Here is a 22,258-nt window from a genome sequence, read left to right as displayed (position 1 = left end):
TACATAATCTGATGATAATCATAATGCAACAAATTTCTGAACAACACTAGAAGTAGCAAATAAACCATTTTCTTCAAATAAGAGGCATTTAAGCACATTAAACTGTATTTTTACCATTTTTGTGATAGAAGCAATGCAGGTGTTACACAGCCATTATCAAAAAAATCCTACTTCTTTTTGAAGCATTGCAACTCAGTTGTGGCAGTGGTGTTGATTGCACAATCTTGCGGCAGAAGTGGATATTGGTATTGATTGTCCCATTCTGTGGTGCTGGGGGTGGCAGTGGTGTTACTTGCACGTTTCTGCAGTGGCACCGGTGTTTATTGTAAAATCATGCAGTGGCTTGTGGTGTTAATTGTATAATCATATGGTGGTAGTGGTGTTGATTAATCTATGTACTTGGTGACGGCAGTTGATGATGGTCAACTAAAAATGTTGGTAAAGTCATTGTTTAGGACATTTTGGGAAGAGCATCTCATTGAACTACCAACATCAATATTTTTGAATGAGTAAAAATACATGACTTAGGAATCTCTTTATAATTTTGTATTCAATATTTGAAGTGGCCTTGATATAACTCTTTTACTTCATGTCTTGTCAGGTATCTTGTACAAGGGAATGAAACAATAAGTGTTCTAAAATGCCAAGCAATGTGAATGCCTCTACAAATACTGTAGCAAAAGATGCAGTTGCAGAGCTCACTGAAATATTGAAACAGTGGGAGGAAGAGCACACAGTCCCTGGCAGTGACCCGACTCCACATCTCATCAAGCTTTGTGAATTATTTGAGCTACATACCCTGAGTTTTCTTAAAAGGGTGAGGGATTTATTTACCATAAAAATTTTCTGGTGATTATGTATTACACTGTTCTCTTTGTAAATTTGATTTCCTTTTTTAATTTTTGCACAATGCCTGTATTGGTCAAGAAGATAATGGTCTTCTGTCTGCTTGATTGTAAATGCCAAGCAGACCTGAATGAAATAATCTCTGATTTGCTGCTATAATTTTAATGCCAATTAATAATTCATAATAGTTGTATTGATTTGTAGAAAATATTGAACAATTTGCTATATACTCTACTATTTTATTAATTCAAATTCAGACAGAAACAGCATCATTAAAATATAAACATTTTGGTTTACATTTTCAGTGCTGTGTTCCATAATTTTCACTCTCCTAGGATCCTGACCCATTTGATGACCGGCATCCTGTCACATCTGATCCTGAGGGAGCTTTGGGACAAATTTTGAGAGCACTTTTGAAGCGAGATGTATTCATTACCAAGCTTGTTAACCACTACTTGCGAGACAACTACTTCTCATCTCAAGGCCATACTCGAGACTCAACTCCAGTCAACACTGCTGCCTGCAGGCTCATGCTGGACCTCCTGCAAGGACTTGATATCCCCCAGGTGTGTGGAGACATGGAGCATTTCTACTGCTCTTATTATTTGTGCTCCAATAAGTAATACCTATATTTTTTATTTTTCTGATGATTGGTAGGTTTTTGCCCCAGTAAGTTAGGTACCGGGTATCTCTCTAGCAATATTCTGATTGCCATTTATAAATTTAAAGTCTTGAATTATATAACTTTTTGTAAATTTATGTAAATTAGTATCTCTTGATTGGAACTAGTTGATTTTTTTAACCCAGTTTTAAAAATTATGGTCGAGATAAATTTGTGCTTAATCTATGATAGTATATTATTTTTTTTACCGATTGGCATATTTATCACATGTAAAAGCTGTTTGCAGTGAAGAAGTGTTATATAACATGACTGACTGTCAGGCTTGGAAAATGGCATTGGCTTCCATGTTTGAAGTGAGAGTCCTCATCTAGATTGAAGGAAATAATATAGATGACAAATGTGTTTAGATCAGGAAGTATCCAGAGTCAGAGGGTGTTGAAGCATGAGGTACTACCTACAGTACTTAATATTTTCCTAACTAAAGCTAATTCCTTCCTTCAGGTTTTCCGCGATGGAGACTCAACTGTGTCAAAGTTGTTCACGTGGGCTGAGAAGGCGCCAGAACCACTGCGCACATATGCTACAGGCCTGCTTGCTGCTGCTGTGGATATTCCTGACATAGCAACTAACTTCAGGGACAGTAATGCTCATCTTCTCCCAATTATGTTGAACAGGCTCTGGGATCTGAAAGATGAAGGTACCTCTGATATAGTATTTTATTTTCTTTACCGATAGGCATATTTATCACATGTAAAAACTGTTTGCAGTGAAGAAGTGTTGTATAACATGACAGACTGTCAGGCTGGGAAAATGACATTGGCTTCCATGTTTGAAGTGAGAGTCCTCTTCTAGATTGAAAGTCATAATATATATGACAAATGTATTTAGATCAGGAAGTATCCAGGGTCAGAGGGTGTTGAAGCATGAGGTACCAGTAACCTACAGTACTTTATCTGTTTCTAATTAAAGCTAATCCCTTCTTCAGGTTTTCTGTGATGGAGACTCAACTGTGTCCAAGTTGTTCACATGGGCTGAGAAGGCGCCAGAACCACTGCGCACATATGCTACAGGCTTGCTTGCTGCTGCTGTAGATATTCCTGACATAGCAACTTAACTTCAGGGACAGTAATGCTCATCTTCTCCCAATTATGTTGAACAGGCTCTGGGTTCTGAAAGATGAAGGTGCCTCTGAAGTTTGTTTTATATATGTTAATTCTGCCACCATTCTTCTCGTGTGCCTTCAAGCTCTTTCATTTTATCTGTGGAAATGATGATACTCTTGTGAAATTTTTGGTTTTGTCCTTAGAAAATATCAATATGTTCAAGTCTTGTGATTTATTTTTATTAATTTTTGAATGAACCATCTGCATTTTTCCATTATTACATTGGTATTTGATTATTCTAGACACCAGTGTTGAAATGCATTATCATGATCTTAAAACTGTCCAGGCATTTGAAGGCACATGAGAAAGACTAACTTGATCAGTGTCATTATATGTATGATTTCAGTAGAAAAAGGCTTGATATATTTGGGATAGGAATTATTTTCAAACTTGAAAATACATGATGAAGAAATGAAAAATACTCATTTAAAATGAAATAATTACCAACCATTTTTACCTAGCCTAGAAATGTACAGGCATTTAAATTATGTTGTAATTATTGCAGGAGAGGACGCTGCGTCTGCTGCGAGTGGCATAGAAGACCTCCCAGCGCGGCCATTTGCTCATTTGAATGGTGACAGTGAAGCAGCAGCTTTCAGTTTTGCAAATAACAATGGTGATCATTAATTCCATATTATATTCATTGTATTAGGTATCAAGTTTTGTATATTGTGAGGGCAATATAAACCTTTTGCGAGTACAAGTTCCGTTTTAATTTGGCAAGTTTAATTTAAAGTAATATTGAATTCAAATGTATACATTAAAAATGAAAATGTATACTATTCAATCATAAAACTTCTTTTTTCTAAATTTTTTTCCTTCTATCAACTGGCATATAAAAATCATCCAAGGCTTTTCTTATGCTTTGAAGGAATATAAAATGCATTTATACTCCTATTTTTCTGTTGTAATTTTAATGTGTGGTTTTCAACAGAGGATAAGCATCATCCATAATGGATGATGGCATCCTAATTCTTCTGCACTGATGAACTCCTCCTTCTTGAACTCTGACTGCTCCAATTCATCCTGGGCTGAGATGTCCAGTTACATTTTGGGCTCCTACCAAATGCATCCTGTCACTCGCGACACAAAAGTTCTATTCATCCTCAAGTACTTACGCCCTGTTGGATAATATCAATAGAGTCTCGGTAACGTCTTCGAATATCGAGCATTGGATCTTATTTTCCATTACATTAACGTGAGAAAAACTTGTCATGCTAGACTTTCTTTTGAGGCGTTAAGGTTTCTTGGCTCCTTGCTATTTCACAAGAAATTCTGCCTCGAATTTGTTAACAGAGGAGGCGTGCAAATGTTGATGCAGGTGAGCGTTAGTTTAGGGTCTGTTTTTGAGTTTTCCATAGCTTATACCTCTAATTACTAGGAGGTAATTACCTAATTCCCTCCTGCTTTAATACTTTCTGAAACTTTGGCTGTATATAATAATTTAATAGAATATCCATCGAGGCTTCTTGCAGTGTTTTTTGTAGTTGATATGCCATCATGAATTACATTGCAGAAATACTCTTCGAGCAACTCAGGCACCCGCGTCCTCTCCCCTCCATCCCTCGGCCGTTTCCATAAGGTTAGGCGAAAACCAAGACGGAACGGCTGCTGTGGCTACAATCAAAATTACGCTTATGCTAGATCGAATACTACGTGCAGCCAGTCAAGCAAGTGGCACGCCGCAAAAGAATAACGAGCACACTCAGTGGAAAGACGTGTCAATAATAAAATCGCCGCGTCAGCAACAACGAGACGAGAGAATGGGAGCAACGCACGTGCAAGGCAACAGAGCAAACAACAAGCAATCGAAGAGCTTTAGGCACCACACAACCTGCTCTCGTGGATGCTCAGTTAACACTCAGTCATTAGATAAAGTAGAATATAAACTATAGCAACGGACTAAAAAGGAGAAAATAGAATTCTTAAAAAAAAAACTTTTTTAAAAAACCACGTTTTTCTTGTGGACTAAAAAGTAGAAAATAAAATACTTAAAAAAAAAACTTTTTAAAAAAACACGTTTTTCTTGTGGACTAAAAAGTAGAAAATAAATTATGGCTCAAAAAACAGCCCGACCCAAAAAACGTGGGTCGGGCTGTAAGTTCACCATCAACTTTCCAAAATTCGTGTTGTGTACTTTTTGCTTTAATCATAAATCTGCCCGACACACGTTTTCTGGGGCGAGTCATAATTTATTTTATACTTTTTAGTTCACAAGAAAAACGTGTTTTTTAAAGTTTTTTAAGTATTTTATTAAAATGATAATTCTGCCATTCTTCTCGTGTGCCTTCAAGCTCTTTCATTTCATCTGTGGAAATGATGATACTCTTGTTAAATTTTTGGTTTTGTCCTTAGAAAATATCAATATGTTTAAGTCTTGTGATTTGTTTTTATTAATTTTTGGATGAACCATCTGGATTTTTAGCTCATTTTCCCTTTCATGAAAAAAGGCGCTATTGATTCATTATTACATTGGTATTTTGTTATTCTAGACACCATTGTTGAAATGCATTATCATGATCTTGAAACTGTTGAAACATTAGAAGGTGCCTGAGAAAGACTAACTTGGTCAGGGTCTTTGTATCTATTCATGATTACAGTAGAAAAGAACTTGATATATTTGGGATAGGATTCATTTTTAAATTTTAAAATACGTGATGAAGAAATGAAAAAGATTAATTTAACATGAATTAATTACCAACCATGTTAACCTAGCCTAGAAATGTATAGGAATTTAAATTATGTTGTAATTGTTGCAGGAGAGGACGCTGCGTCTGCTGCGAGTGGCATAGAAGACCTTCCAGCGCGGCCATTTGCTCATTTGAATGGTGACAGTGAAGCAGCAGCTTTCAGCATTGCAAATAACAATGGTGATCATTAATTCCATATTATATTTATATTCATTACATTAGGTATCAAGTTTTGTAAATTGTGAGGACAATACCGTATGAAACTTTTGAGAGTACGAGTTCTGTTTTAATTCTGCAAGTTTAATTTAAATTAATATTGAATTGAAATGTATACATTAAAAATGAAAATGTTTTCTATTCAATTACAAAACCTCTTTTTATAAATTTTTTCCTTCTATCAACTAGCATATAAAAATCCGTCCTAGGCTTTTCTTATGCTTTGAAGTAATTTAAAAATGCATTTATACTCCTATTTTTCTGTTGTAATTTTAACCTGTGATTTTCATCAGAGGATAAGCATCATCCATGATGGATGATATCATCTTAGTTCACCAAAGAGGGTTACTTTTACTTCTAATCTGATAACAAGCAACGGAATAGTGACTGTAATAATAATTAAAATATGTTGTAATATAAATTAAGCCTTGCGAGGCATTGTGAGTGCATTACCATGACTTAATGTTTAAGTGATGGTAATGAATAACTTCTCCAATATCACAACATGCTCGAGAAAATCCTTTTCACCCTACTCAACATAAATCCAGAATTTTGAAACGCTTAAGGTTGCTTCAGCAATCTTTGAAATACATATACATCTATGGGAGACGAAAGAAGTGATCTTGGTTCATATAACTACTATTTGTAATCAACTAGTAATAGAAAGACACAATTTATATGAGTAGTATCTCGCCGTATGCTATAAGCAAAATGTCATGAACAACATAATAACTGTTTACCTCTTCCATCAGACTCAATCGAGAAACAGTCGCCCTCCGAGACGCACTCGACTAAGTTTTCACCACGCAATTTGGACAGAACAAAGAACAATTTGAATTCATCAGGGATTAACGCAGACTCATTTCCATGTACCCTAGGAATTAGAAGATCATCAAAATCCAATTTAGAGAGCTTAAATTCTTCCAAGAACAATGCAGACAGAACCTCTGAACGAGTCCCCAGCTCTGCTCAGTCTCCGTGCAAGTTGTTCACCGCAGCTTCCCCTGCAAGCAACATTGCAAGTCCTGCTCCTAATTCTTCTGCACTGATGAACTCCTCCTTCTTGAACTCTGACTGCTCCAATTCATCCTGGGCTGAGATGTCCAGTTACATTTTGGGCTCCTACCAAATGCATCCAGTCACTCGCGACACTAAAGTTCTATTCATCCTCAAGTACTTACGCCCTGTAGGAGAATATCAAGAGAGTCTCGGTAACGTCTTTGAATATCGAGCATTGGATCTTATTTTCCATTATATTAACGTGAGAAAAACTTGTCATGCTAGACTTTCTTTTGAGGCATTGAGGTTTCTTGGCTCCTTGCTATTTCACAAGAAATTCTGTCTCGAATTCGTCAATAGAGGAGGCGTGCAAATGTTGATGCAGGTGAGCGTTAGTTCAGGGTGTGAAGACGAGTTTTGCTTAGCTTATACTTCCATTATTGGACAAAAATTACCTCCTGCTTTAATACTTCCTGAAAGTTTGGCTGTATATACAAATTTAATAAAATATCCATCTAGCAGGCTTCTTGCAGGGGTTTTTTTTTTTTTGTAGTTGACATGCCATCATGAATTGCATCACAGAAATACTCTATGTAGGTATTAAATTATAACCCCCAAATTATTTTGTTGTGTTGGATTAATTCATTGAAACTTCTTATCTCTATACCTACATTAAAACTGCTTTTATTTGTAAATAAAAATGTATGATGTATATATTACTATATGATTTTCTAAAAATTCTCTTTGTTGTGTCATATGTGTCTTGTTTCATTACATTTTAATGTACCAGGTAATTTAATCACATTATCGCATTTCCGTAGATTGTTGATGAAACTCTGTCATACTAACGGAGTGTACATTCTTCTTGACGCCAGATACCTCGTCCATCTCTGCCTGCGGATGGCGTTGCTCTATGTCTCTGGTATCTAGGATACTGCGAGGAGGCCATAGAGCGGATGTGTATGCTACCCGACAACGTGCTTGAGTCGCTGATAAAGTATGATACATCGTTCTTATTAACCATTGCCAAGACAATACCTATGATTACTGTGAGCCTAATTGTAGTTTGTGCTTCTTTTGTTTGTGGATTATTGAAGTGACCTTGAATTCACCCTTTTGCATTGCTACATGTTGACATTTTCAATTTGTTTTTTTTTTTCATTGAATTATTGATTATTTGTTACTTTGTCTGTTGTACATTAACTGTTCATTGTTTGGTCTCGACAAGGTATGCTCTGTGGTTGATAGAGTCCGGCCACCCGTCTGGATGCACTCATTCCATCATGTTCTTTGGGCTTGTGTTCCGGTTCCGGGCAATTCTCGACCGCTTCGACCAGCAGGACGGTCTCAGGAAGCTCGTCAATGTCATGTCGACGATGTCGATCCTGCAAAATCTAACAGAAGAAGACGCACCGGACGATCCTGACGAAGGCATGATGTGGCAGAGGGTAAAACATGTCTGCCTCACAGTGAAGAACTACTTTGAGGCTCACTTGGCCATTCGTGCACACCACACTTCGTATCAACGTTCTTTGTCTAGCAATCACTCAGCCACTCCTTGCTACAAACCTCTTAATGTGTCCTGGGAGTCTGTCACTAGGAATGTTGAGGCTCTGCTTGAGGGGTTACCGCTTCGTGCCCGTTGGGAGCCCGTTGAAAACTTCCTCAAACTAAATGGCGTTTCCATATTTCTTCAAGTGCGTTTTGATTTTAATGTTTTCTGTATTACTGTTATACTGTTTTAGTATAATCGGTAAATTGAAATATTCAAGTTTCACAAATATTCATCTTACTGTCACATTTCTACATCCATCAGTGATGATTATACATGATAGCATGTGTATGAAGAGACCGAGATTGGTTATAGTGTTGTGTGGCTGCAGGTTGTGGCGGTGGTTCTCAACAACAGGTACAGCACTCATCGTCCTGAAACTGCAGTGTCGGCCCTCGATACGCTCTACATCTGCTCTGTTATGCCTCAGGTTCAGGTACGAGCTTGGGTTCACAAGAAATTTTTTTTAATGTTCACTAAAGGTATGCATATTCTTAGCAGTCAACAGCGATATATCAAGATTTCAATCTGACTAACACTTGAATAGTTTTGCGTGCAATCTTATGCTGAATTACTTTATCATCAGTATTTTAGCAAGTCTCAATTTTCAGTACGATCTCAATCTTGCGCCTATATAATAACCCTAAACTTTTCAAAATGTACATTGACGTATCACGGATCGTGCGTGCGAGCTCACAGTTATTTCAAAGAAATTTTAAGCCCCAATTGAGACTTCAGGTTATGTTGTACCTATCAGCAGCGCAAAGTTCCCTCATAATACCTTGAACTTTCTGTACAGATGGCTTTCTGCGAGAAGATCACAATCCCTGCCAGTGAAGATTTCTTCCGCAACGTCAACCCGATGGAGGCGCCTGGGTTTGCGGTTCTAGTCGCGTGCATCCCTGAGACAAACATTCAGCCGATGAACGCCACTCCTGAGGTGCAACGTGCAGCTCTGCATGTGCTTGTCAACTGCCTCTGTGCGCCGCTGAATAGGGTGGGTTAACCGCATATATGGGGGGTATTTGTAGTGTTGGTATAACTAACTGTATGACTCAGCCCTAAAGACACTAAATTATGAAATATTTGAGCACCAAAAATACTTTCTCATTCGTGTTGAATTTTTCTGAGAAATTTTCTGAGCGTTTTTTTTTTATTTTCATGCTATTAATATGCATTGGCTCCAATTACTCTACCAGAATTGCCTGTATTCAGTGTATTGCCAAATGTATACTAATATGGCAAGTTTTTTTCCGACAGTCTGGAGGTGCGTCATTCAGGTCTGTGGACGGTACGCCGTCAGGGAGGAAGACGGCGAGGTCGTCTGCTGCAAACTCTGTAGCGTCTGAGGACATCGTCACCAAGAGCTGGGATTGCGTGAGGACAAGCAACGGAATCATGGTAATTTGGTTCATTGTCCTTGATTATAGTTATGGGAAATGTGATGACAGTTATTGTTTCTTTGTGAAGCAGTGGCTTTGATTTGTGGCGCTTGGAACCGTGTACAGTTCCCGCTGTGCTGACGAGTAGTGCGGTTCATTTGCTTTTGTAAGCTAAATAAATGAAGCTTTTTTTGCTGTTTTTTATTGATGATGAGATGGAGACCCTTCTTGCAATCAGCTAATTATTCAAATATGCTTCTCTTGTTCAAGAGGAAACATAATTCCTTTTTGCAACTCGAGATTACGTGTTTGGAATGTTAGCATTGCTGCGTTTAAAGTCTCGCTTATTGTGCTATAATATCAATTTGTATCCTGCGTCACTTGCTAAATTTACTCGCTTCCAACCATAAGTCTACTTTCTCACTGTGTTCTTTAGCGAGAAGCTTATTCTTATTAACAATTTTTTTCAAATTTGATGATACGAAATGACAACCTTAACAATGTTTAATTTAGAATTATCTATCACTGCTACCACGGAAGCATGTTGTCGTTTGGCTATTCTATTAATGACCTATAACTCTTGCACTTGATTTCAACCTTTAAAACTTGTTTGAAACTGTTCACTAGGTTGACGATTAATGAACGCAATCCTCAAGCTGATCATGTTTGTCACAGTATTTGCTGTCGCTGCTGCACAAGAAGCTGCCCATCACAGACGCGGACTGCACGCGTGCGTTGGCGTGTCGTGCACTGGTGGGTTTAAGTCGTAGCGAAGCTGCCCGTCAGATCATGAGCAAACTGCCCATGTTCACTCAGGGTCAACTGCAGCTGCTCATGAGGGAGCCTATCCTTCAGGAGAAGCGTGCTGACCACGTCAAGTTCCAGAGATACGGACTCGAGCTTATCAACGCAGTTAGCGGGAAAGCCTCGGGTGGTGCTGTTGCCACTGTGAATGCCGGTGTGAGCGCCTCGTCCGCCAGTGTTACTTCGGACATTTCTTTGCTTTCTATTCACAAAGCTGATGTGGTGGCACAAACGCGTATTGGGTACAATAAGCGCCAGTTATTACAGCTCATGCAGATGCATCTCGTTAAAGAAGGTCTACACAACGCAGCCATGGCCTTGCAGTTAGAGGCAGGTCTTCCCCCACTGCCCCATCCTTGTCCTATGCCACCTCCGCTCGCCCTCACGGCCACGCCTGCCCCCAGGAACGTGAGTATTGAACTTGACGCAAGCAAATTTTTGAGACAAACTTATCCAACATGCCTTGTAAAATATGATCGTGTCGCCAAAACTGAAGGTGGATTTGGACTTTGTTGCATTTCTGCTACTTAACCACATATTTAGTTAACGCTGTGACTAATTTCTCTAAATTTGTTCTTCCAACTATCGTCGATTCAAGAACTACAAGTGTAATTGACTCAGTAAGAGATATTTTTAATTTTGTTATGTTTATTTTAATTTCAATGAACGGCTTTTATGAGAATGACATACTGTTAATTGTATAGATTCATTTCCCATGCTTGTCATTTCTTCTGAATTTTTTTGACTATTGATTTGATGCGATCGCTTAATCAATAGTTAATTTGTTCCGCTGAGAATCCATATAACATTACTAAAAATAATATATCGCATTTTTCGTATCAACTGAGATAATGTTGTTTGAGATCATGCGCAAGTAGATCGCTGTTACCCAATTTGATAGTGAGAATTTTTGTTTCTGAAGTATCCTGTTCATGCCTCGTTAGGTCTTATTTCGAGAACCGAACTAAAGAAAATATTAGAAATAGCACGTGTTGTGAGTTCTCACTTCTGAGTTCTCTTTACCCAGCTGATCCAAAAATTAATGATCATGTATCCGGGCTGCCTGTTACGACTTTTTGGCTTCTATGGCTTATAAATTTGTGCAGTGCTTTTAACCACACTCTCGTTGTCGTCTCCTCGTCCGAAATCTCTTGGTCAATGACATACATAAGACTGTATGTATTGGTAACTTGGTAATTGTTTGGGACGTAGCAGTCCCAGGCCACGATGGATCGCCACCTCTGATTATCGCTTATTCGCCCTCATTTGGGCCACCTGATGCACGATGCTGTTGCTTGCTTCTCGCCGCTGGTAGTGTTGCAGAGGAGGTCGATCTGGGATAGTGCCCAAGAACACGTCCAGTCGTCTCTTGAAGGTCTCCAGGGTGCAAGTCACGGGATTGAGACTTGCCGATGGAGACGAAATCTCCATCGGTAAGTGAAGTCATAGTAAGCAAGGCAACTGTAGTTTTACGATACAGTTTCAAGCGATACTTAGGACATAGAGTCTTATGTATGTCATAACCCGAGAGAACTCGGCCGAGCAGACGATAACGAGAGTTGGTAAACGTATTGCACAAATTTCTAAGACTTAGAAGCCTTTATGGACATTTATGACTTATATTCTTTGGTCTGAGTGCAGTTTAGTTCAAGGCATCAGATTTATGTCACTCACATTATTAGTAACACACAACGCTGTACAGTACGACTAGTTCTCGAATGGAGGTAAAAATTGCACCACCAATGTGAGGTTGCGTTGCTCTATTGAGGAAAATTTAACCATCAGTAATTCATGATAACTTTTCCTCAGCGTCATCTTGGCACCCCTGGCGCTCGTAACATTTTTTCACCTCTTGCTCGGCCATCTGTTGAACGTCCATCGCCTTCCACTACCTCAACTCCGACGTCCGCCGCCCCCAACTCTTCTTCAGCCAGGGGAGCGCCTATTGGGAGTGGTTTGCCTTCTACAAGTGCTGGTCCAACACCGCTTTCAATTAGACCTGGCCGGTTAGTGCATTGAATTTTATTTTCTATTTGTTATAGTGAAATTTTAGAGTATCGTCAATCTTAAGCCCTTTAGAATCTCAACCAGAATCTCGGAAATTAATAAATAACATTGTTGAATTCTAACGTTCATATTTCCAAAAATTTCAACGAAGAAACGAGTTCATTCATGATTGTGCTCATTTATTTGTGTAAAAATTTTAGCGATCGTGCAAAATTTACGCAAAGTACTAGTGGTGATTGCGTTTTTAATTAATTACATCTTAATTTCTGATCATTTAATGACGTGTGCCAAGTTTATTTAACTAGCGTAACCAGCTGGCTTCCCTTGCAAAGTCTGTCAAAGTTCTACGAGTGCTCTACAGGCGTTCAAAATTTCATGAGAAGAAGAGGGCCTTTACCGTAATTTGAACTGCTCTTGATTGGGAACTATCGCGAGGCTATTCCTTAACTCCCTTCAAGTAAAATTAAAAAAGACAAATTTAGTTTTTCCGCGAATTTTTCATTTGAGCAAACGCGTAATCGTTGTTTCTGTATAATTTTTTAAATCGCCACTAAAAATATCTATTTTACTCGCCTTAATGGCAATAAGCGTACGTGATACGACCGTGACCGAGCCCCCTATATCACCTATTATTGCAATATTTTCATTGCAGTTTAACAACACGGTCCAGGACCCGATTACTTAATGATTTTTTCACCGCAAATTATTTCTCAGAGGATTAAAGAGGTCGGCGGACGGTCGTGCTTTGCCAAACCCGTCGGTATCCTCCGATTCTTCTTCCACCGACATGTCATCCACTCCAGTCTCGTCCACCGCACCAAATTCTAGAATGATCTCTACTACGCGTATTTGCTCTACGCCCACTCCCTCTTCTCGCGTCACTTGTTCCCCTCAAATTACCCATAGCCGAACATCAGGGGTTTTAGTAACTCCCAGCCGCATTTCTACGCCCACTGCCGCTGATTGCGCCGCTGCAGCCGCATCCTGCAATGCAGTTCTTTCCTCTAGTAAGATGTCCATGGTCCCCTGCAGCACCACAAGCTATGGTGCGTGCGGACAAAGCAACGTACCAAGCAGCGGCATCAGCTTGGATGGCATCGTTCGCGAGTATCTCACCAATCAACACGCGCTCTGCCAGAACCCTGTGGTCACCTGCCCTACCTTCGATCTCTTCCAGTACGTTCAAGATGTAATTTTTCTTTACTATTGTGATCTTTTAATGTTTTATTTAATACAAAAAGAGTATTGGTTGAGTATAATCGTTATTTTTCAATAAGTGTTTGACTGTTTAGTTTGTCACTGCTATAATTGGAGGCTCTTACTTTCTTAAAATTATGTTGTTGCATTTATTTTTATTCTGTCTTGAATTTCGCTTACGAAAATGGCTTGGTCCAGATAGCATCATTCCACTCTAACTTTCGAGTTATGGGGCTCTGTTTGAAGTAAGGAACTCTGGATGAATTTCAGTAAGGAATTTCATGTTCAATTAGGAACTCTATCATTTTGGTTACTCTTACCTCTCCTGGATCCTGAGGATATTAGCCTTTGCAGTCCCCGAAAACATTTCGTATCGCGTCATTAATGTATATAGTTTGCCTCAAACTTGCAGCCCTCACTGCAGTTCGGAACCATAAACAAACACGGTCATTGGTGAAATAAACGATTATCATCCGGTTTACTGAATGGTTAACGTTTTCTGCATTTTTTAGCCCTCACCGGTGTCCGGAACCACGGACAAACAGGATCATCGGTGCGTACAACATCGCTCACCGCATCACGCACCGCAGCTACTCAGTTCCACGTCTGGTCCGCGCGTTTGGTTCTTATCACGGCAACATGCGCGGGTCTCACAACCCTGGCGGTGGTAGCACGGCTTACTCGCTCAAGGCCCTCGATCGTAAGTTCATATACGGCAGGTACCGACCTTCTGAAATCATCAGACCGACTACTGACGGATCTGCGTTCACAACCAACTGCTTCTCGGCCGACAACAAAGGACTCTTCGTGGGCACCATGCGCGGAGAGATTATCCTCTTCAACCTCAGTAACCCCACGGTAAAGAGAAAAAATTACTATATTGTTCCGATTGTTTGCATTGATTTCAGGGTTGGCGATTTTTTTGATTTTTTTAAAAAATCAATGATTTTTTTTTTATTTTTTCATGATTTTTTTATTTATTTGATTTTTTTATTTTTTCAACTTTTTTGTCTTTTTGATGTGTTATTTTTTATGTTGCAATTAGCCTACTAAATATAACAGTATATGGATCATAATGGATGGCTAAAAAAGGCACTTATTGCCTTCAATAATGGCCAACAGGCCAAGGTGGTGTTTACCACTTAGGGATTTTTGGGTAAATAATTATTGGTACTATGTCTATTCATTAGCTTTGTAAAGTTTGTATGGAGCAAGGTAATAAGCTAAATATTGACCATTTAACTGGCTTCAATATACTAAAACACCTCAGGAATGCAGATCTTCTAAACATTGAAGAGTCACATAACAGATAGCCTGAGATAGGTAGCTGATAGCACAGTGAACAGCACTATCAATAGATCCACTAGTTTTATGTCTTTTCTAGTTTTAAATTCACATATTTAAAGATTAAAATTAAATATTTTAATTAGAATACTCGTATTAAGGTGGTAAATCTTTCTAATTGCCTAAAAGGTCAATACAATCTCAACCTCTCAATATACAGTGTGGGGGAGAACATATTGAGCAGTTTTGAGGTAAAATTAAAGAGTAATGGAGGTACATAAAGAAGAAAGTTTATTTTCCTAGAGGTAAGCATAACATACCATTTAGAATACTTATGTTTTGAAAACAATATCTGGAAGATGGAGGCTATTAGCTGCAACACACTGTTGGAGTCGTTTTCGGAGGAGGGAGTAACCGTGATAGTGAATTCCAATCGCTATGCTGCAATGTTGCAAAATTTCTTGCAGCCCATGATGGAAAACATCGTTGAAAATGATGCATTGCAAGACGTGTGGTTCCAGCAGGATGGGGCTACAGCTCACACAGCCCGAATGTCACCCAATGTTTTGAAACACATGTTTCCCAGAGGTCTGGTGTCTCTGAGTGGTGATTTACACTGGCCTGTGAGGTCACTTGATTTGAGCATTTGCGATTTCTTTCTTTGGGGACATCTAAAAGAGAAGTTCAGAAGTTGCCCTCACACCCTACCACAGCTAAGGGGATGGATTATTGCAGCAGAGGTTGTGGCCATACCTCGCCATATGTGTGAACGTGCTGTAGGAAACTTCCGAGAACGAATCCAACAGTGTGATGCAGCTAACAAACCCCATTTTCCTGATATTGTTTGCAAAATATAAATATTTTAAATGGTATGTTATGTTAATCTTGAGGAAAATAAACTTTCTTTTTTATGTACCTCCATTACTCTTTTATTTTGCCCCAAAACTGTGCAATCAGTTCTGCCCCACCCTGTATAAGCTAGCTAACACATTTAAATTGTATATTGTAATCAATATATAACAAATAGTCAAATAGTTAAAGACTACTTATAGCCTTATAAGAATTAGCTAAGCTGCTAGCTACGTACAATGTATTGCACACTTATGCCTCTGTACCAAAAACATTCAATTAATTGGAACCTAATACACACTAAAGGCAACAAGTTTATATACCAATTTGTCATTTATAGTACATTTATACTAAACCATGAATAACAATAACTCAATATAAATTAAAGACTGCCACTCAATATATTTAAATATATGAAAAAAATAAAAAAAAAATCGAAAAAATCAAAAAAATAAAAAAAATCATGATTTTTTTATAAAAAAATCAAGTGATTTAATCACATGATTTAATCATTTTGATTTAATCATTGCCAACCCTGATTGATTTATTTTATGAGTAATATGAAACATTTTTAAGTTAGGCACCCAATGGCAATGTTTTTGGCTTTATGAGAACCAGCCCAAGCTCAATACGTTCGCTGCATTTTAGTTCTTAAGATAATGCGCACTTTCATACAAATGAAATTAGAATATGCAGTTCAGTCAACTAAAAATATATTACTGTTTCTTTAAAATATTCAACCAATTTTGCTCTGGTGACGTTTAAGCTTTTCCATCAAGTACGATCCGTTGTGTTTTTGAGTGAGTGTTCCATCTGTACTAATTTTTGACAGTTGAAAGATTTAATTGAAGTTGGAGGAAGATCATTTTATCTTCTAATTCAATTCCCTTCATTATTAAAATTCGTCTACATTCAATCATAACTTAAAATACACATGGAATAATTGAATATTCTCTTTTGAGAATATCCGATACTGCTATCTCCAATTCCAAAACTGTTATCTTCTGTTCACAGGAAGAAGCGTTGTTCACCGCTCACCAAGGTTCCGTCAACCATTTGTCTATCCATAAGTCTGGTTCCTCATTGCTATCTTCCTGCGCCTCCGTGTCGGAGGCAGTTCTCTGGAACCTGGACGAAGTGTATACGACCTCTGAGCCCAAGTTCCACATCCCCAACTGCCAGTACGCAACTTTCAGCAGTCAGCAAGACAAGATCTTGGCTACCATGGACACCAAAGCAACGGTGAGAGATCGTAACGTTTTGTTCTCTGTTCGTCCTCTCTTACGGACATCACGTTTTCATTTATAGTTCATTGTTATCCCTTATTAGCGTTATATTTAATTAGATGAATTGTTTTACAGCCTTGTATTATCATCACCTTTATTATTGGAGCAGTTCTACTGCGATTCTAAAAACATTTTAATTGCGTATCGTTTTTGAGCTCCTTGTCATCACGGCGATCGCTCGATCCACACACGACGATTATTGCAGAAACTCTTACATCAAAAGTAATTTCTGTTGAATTCTTCCTTGTTATTAACTGTACCCCTTCACTAGTGAAATAATGATAGAATTACCGTTGAAGAAAGCAATGATAGGAATGCAGAAAAAATATCGCACCATAGTACTTCAGTGATGAAAGTAAACTATAAAACCCTTGAGTTAGATTGCATGACCTATATACATTGGTATTCTCGATCGAGGTACTGAACTTCGTTGGATGACATTGAACAGAGACGTGAAAGTTCTTATTATTGTGCAGCTACTAGACATCGCAACGCAGGCTGTGATACGAGGTACTTAGCTTCTTTAAATGACATTGAACAGAGACGTGAAAGTTCTTATTATTGTGCAGCTACTAGACATCGCAACGCAGGCTGTGATACGAGACTGTCAGCCGACTCTGTCCAACCACTACCAGAACAACCGCGCTGACATCCACCCTCACGACGAACTCGTCCTTACTGACGGCGTCCTCTTCGACGTCCGCTCTGGCCGCGAGGTCACCGCCTGCTTCCCGTCCTAGAATATTTGCCTTACTAGAATATTTTCATCCCTGGAATATTTCTGTCCCTAGAAGATTTCAGTTCCCAGGATATTTCCATTGTACTAGAATATTTCTATTACTAGAGTATTTGCGATCCTTATAATATTTCCGTTTCTGGACATTTGCGTTCCCAGAATATCTCTGTTTCTAGAATATTCCCATCCTTAGGATATTTCCTTTTCTAGTGTATTTCTGTTCTGGTCCCTAGAATATTACCGTTTCTAGAATATTTCTATTCCTGAAATATTTCCATTCCTGAAATATTTCCATTCCTAGAATATTTTCACTCCTACAATATTTCCTCCCCTGAATATTTGCGTTCCTGGACATTTGCGTTCCTAGAATATTTCTGTTTCTAGAATATTCCCGTCCCTAGAATATTTTCGGCCCTAGAACATTTGATCATCGCTTATATTCAATTAATAATCTGTTTACCCTAAAGTTTCTTAAGTCGGTGTGAAGTTGTTGAACACTTTGTTTGCTTGTAACTTACTTGAAAAGATATAAATGAAGCTATCGCTTCGTTAACGTCCCATATTATCTCTGTTTCATTTGATTTCAATGTTTAAATATTGACATATGCGCTTGTTATTTTACTGAACTACAGTTATTCACCTGCGAGTCTTTTTGATCCAGTACTTGAAGATTTTGTAATTTCAACCCATGTGAATTAAAATTGAATGATTAATTATGAAATTTCTCAAATAACTGTCATCGTCTCTTTAGATCCACAAGTTCGACAAGATAAACCCCTTGATAAACGGCCGTTTCCACCGCAATGGTCTCGAGGTCATCAGTTCTTCGGAAGTTTGGGACCTGAGAACTTATCATCTGCTGCGCACGGTGCCTTCCCTCAACCTCTGCGACGTGATATTCAACTCTACGAATGATGTCATTTTCGGCGTTGCTGATCCCAATGAAATGGAGGAGGATGACTACAACACCAGCTTTAAAGTCATCGATGCCATCAACTACTCCAGCATTGGTGAGATTCTTGCTCTTACTAGCCATTTTTCGTATCCTATGCTAGCAAGACACGTTGATTATTAGTTTTTTCGCTGAAAGAGTAAAAAAGTTATCAAAAGTGCGCGATGTTTCTAGTAAAATGCTTGTCGTCACAGTCGAGTACAGATGGTATATTTAACGCGTGTTTTCCATGAGCTGTTCATCATATGGTTTTTTATGAGCATTTAACGCAGATGCTCTTTCATGAACATTTCCCACACGTGATTTCTCAAACTCCATCTTACTTGATGGAATACATTTTTGACAATTTTTCTTAACGCATCCCGTTTGCTCCAATTTCATTGCTTCTCGTTATACATAATTTTGCCACATGGCATGTTTACATGATTTGCCGCATTGCATGCTTGAACATCATTTGAGATTTTAATCTTGATTTACAGCGACCGTGGACACTCGACGCGTGGTGTCGAGCCTGTCCATCAACAGTATGGACTCGCAGCTGGCCATCGTCGAGGCGAACGGCTTCCAAGACGATCTCGACGAGGTGACTACGTGTCGCCTCTACGACATCGCCATGACGAGGCAGGAGGAGGACGATGATCCAGTGAGTGGAATTTCACGGACACACAACTCACGTGTCGGTGGACGTGGCTGTGGCGTGGCTAATGTGTAGGAACATGGTTCATGCGCGGGAACGTGGCTAATGCGCGTCACCGTGGCTAATGCGCGTCACCGTGGCTAATGCGCGTCACCGTGGCTAATGCGCGTCACCGTGGCTAATGCGCGTCACCATGGCTAATGTGTGGGAAGATGGTTGATGCGCGGAAACGTGGCTAATGCATGGGAACGTGGATAGAGTGTTAAGTCTTGGCTAATTCAGTAAATCCTGTCAGGTGCGTAAGATCATGTCTCTTGTACGAAGTTATCAATGTATGTAGCTTCAGAGGAGTGATATAGGGGATAAGTCTCATGCTTGAGATTACTAATGTCTGCTGCACGAGGGAGCTTATGACTTATGTTTGGGAAAATGTGTATTACTTTAGGTAAGTAATGTCTGTTGTGTGGTAAGACGTCGTTACTTGAGGTTACTGATGTCTGTGACGCGAGAAAATGTCCTGCTGCCTGGGGTAACCAATGCCTCATACTTGATAAAATGTCGGTTGAGTGAGAATTATTGATTCCTGTCCCATTTCGTTAATACTAATTTTTTACAGCTGAGTGACGAGGAAGATGACATCAACAGCGATGATGACGACGATGATAGTGATGATACCGACGACGAGGACCAAGCCGTCAATGATGGTGCAAGTGAGTGATAATGTGATGAATGAGTTGTGTTATTGCTGCTCATAAGTCATGATCGGACAAATATTCAGTTAGGTTTAAGCTCGGTTACTTAATGTTTTACATTACTTCAATTTAATTCTAACCTCCATTGAGTTGAAATTCGAGTTTCAAGAATGAAAATGTGCGCTAAAGTCTTCTTTAGCGTATTTTTCATTTATGAAAAAATACACTATTGTGCTCGCCATGTCTGTCTGCCCGTCCGTGACTTCATGTTTTCGTCGATTAGAAAATGCGCTCTCTGTCACTCACTGCAGTGAGTACTGAGTTAAATTTTTTTTATTAGTGAAGCTTTAGCATGAAATTTGGCTCGCTGAAAGAGGAAACAATTTACTGCCTATGATTGAATTGTTTACGATTTTTTAAAATATATAATGGATTTGTGTAACTGAGCACCAGTGTAGTGGCGGGTAACTTTGTAGATAACGATGCAAAATTAGTTGCATCTATACCAAATAAATTCAAGCGTTCACTAAAAGACATTTCTTCAGATGATGATAGTGACGATAGCAGCCCGAATGACGAAGATATTTTCGATATCGATGACGTCTCGTACGACGAAGAGAACCTGAGCAACGACTCGGACTTCGACAACGATGGCGATGATGATGACGACGATGATGACGATGAAGATGTTGAAGCAAACAACGACGATGACAGCGATTCTGAGTCAGTGTTGTTTGAGCTCAGCACTGACGACCACAGCAACACCGCGGCAACCACCACCACCACCACCACCACCGCTGCTGCTGATGATGACGATCGAAGCAACGGTGCGTCAGGTAGCGGCCAAGCGTCGTGGCCTAGACGTCAATCTGCTGAAGGCTCGTCTAGAAATCGCAGAAAAATTCATCCTGGTTCTGGTAGCAGGGCCACACGAACCAACCCTTCCACCACCAGGAACAGTGAGAATCAAACAGCCGATGACGACGAGTGGGAAGATATTGCGGACGACGAAGAAGAAGAGTCCTGATTTTTAGCTCATCGTGTGAGTATAAATTCTTTAAGTTCTAGTTCCTTATATTGTGAAACGTTTGAAGACCAAGAAGCATTGAAAAGGAAAAACACATGGCAGTTCGTTAAAAACGATCATTTATTGAAGCATGTGCGTGCACCAATTGTTATTTCTATCATTTGTTACTCATTTTATGTTTTTTTTTCACTGGCATGTAGTACATGAATACTAGTATACGATTATTTTGAACAAGATTTGTAGGAGCTTCTCACCCGAGGTGTAGATCCATTTACGCTTTAATTTTAAACAACTATATACGTGGTGATACTGCCTGATAGTGCGTGAAATAAATTTTTCTTTTTTTCTTTCAGATTTAAGTTCAAAAAGAAAAGCGCAGTGAAGCAACTTTGATAGACGTCGCTCTCCTAGTTTTTCTAACTTGGCGCTGGTCCGTGAATTTCGTTTCGTTTGCCGATACCGATTTACACAGCAGTCATTTCGTTGCGTCCTGTCTCAGGGGCTAATTGCGACACTCCTTTCCCCCATATTTTGTTGTTTTTCTATACATTATGAAGCCTCACTTCTATGTATGAAAACCTTCAATAATACAGTTGACTTCTCTTTTAGAAGAACTAGTCAGAAGGGGAATTTGTGGAATTGCTCGCGCCAGTTTATTATGCTAGTTATTATCTTCGTGATAGGCGCCGATGCAGTTTTTTAATGCCATGTTTCATATTTACATATAAAGTTAATTGACGTATATTGACACTCCATTGAAGAAATGTCGAGAACATTTTTAAAGAATGAGTATTTTTTGTTTGAATTCAGTAATGTTGTAGATTTATCCTCAAGGTAGAAATTCACCGTACGTAGATATCTTAGTCTTTGACTGCTTCTGACCGTAAATAGAGACTGGTCTTTGACTGCTTCTAATGTTCTACCGAATGGTGTTGAGCATCTTCAAAGATAATCCTATGTTGTTCTATTTGCACTGTTGATGATTGCGAGAGGAAGAGAACCATAATGCTTTGGCTTGGGGAATAATACACCAGGTTACTGGCTGGCTAAGGGTACGCCCACAGTGAAAGCAGGTTTGCCCGCGCGGGCAACCTGCTCCAACCTGCCACAAGAATGAACATAGGATAATAATGTAAGTGTTCACAGTGAAAACCTGTACAAATAGGCTTCTGTATTCTATGGTTTCAGGCGCCAGCCTGAGCAGGTAACCAGCACGCTGGCAACCTGCTTTCACTGTGTGCGTACCCTTACGTAGGATACGTTGTAACACACGGGCTCACCTACCCTCATGTTTTTTATCCTTTCAAATGAAGTCCC

At 39.1% G+C, this 22,258-nt stretch overlaps 1 protein-coding gene across 1 annotated transcript; it reads left to right on the top strand.

Moving 5' to 3' along the window:
• Positions 1-356: 356 nt before the first annotated feature.
• LOC108669376 (DDB1- and CUL4-associated factor 1) lies at positions 357-22,052 on the top strand. Its single transcript, XM_047885584.1, has 21 exons — positions 357-817; positions 1,182-1,412; positions 1,970-2,165; positions 3,137-3,247; positions 6,290-6,921; positions 7,412-7,533; positions 7,765-8,233; positions 8,420-8,524; positions 8,888-9,085; positions 9,349-9,489; positions 10,146-10,682; positions 12,084-12,280; positions 12,996-13,457; positions 13,991-14,336; positions 16,626-16,853; positions 17,467-17,613; positions 18,385-18,643; positions 19,065-19,228; positions 19,839-19,932; positions 20,460-20,956; positions 21,295-22,052. Exons 1-20 carry the CDS (start codon positions 641-643, stop codon positions 20,939-20,941), a joined length of 5,298 nt encoding a protein of 1,765 aa, XP_047741540.1. The 5' UTR covers positions 357-640; the 3' UTR covers positions 20,942-20,956; positions 21,295-22,052.
• Positions 22,053-22,258: the final 206 nt, after the last annotated feature.

This window comes from Hyalella azteca, unplaced genomic scaffold (assembly GCF_000764305.2).
Source record: "Hyalella azteca isolate HAZT.00-mixed unplaced genomic scaffold, Hazt_2.0.2 contig258, whole genome shotgun sequence".
In the NCBI taxonomy this organism is placed as follows: Eukaryota; Metazoa; Arthropoda; class Malacostraca; order Amphipoda; family Hyalellidae; genus Hyalella; species Hyalella azteca.
This window is presented reverse-complemented; position numbering and strand designations above follow the sequence as displayed.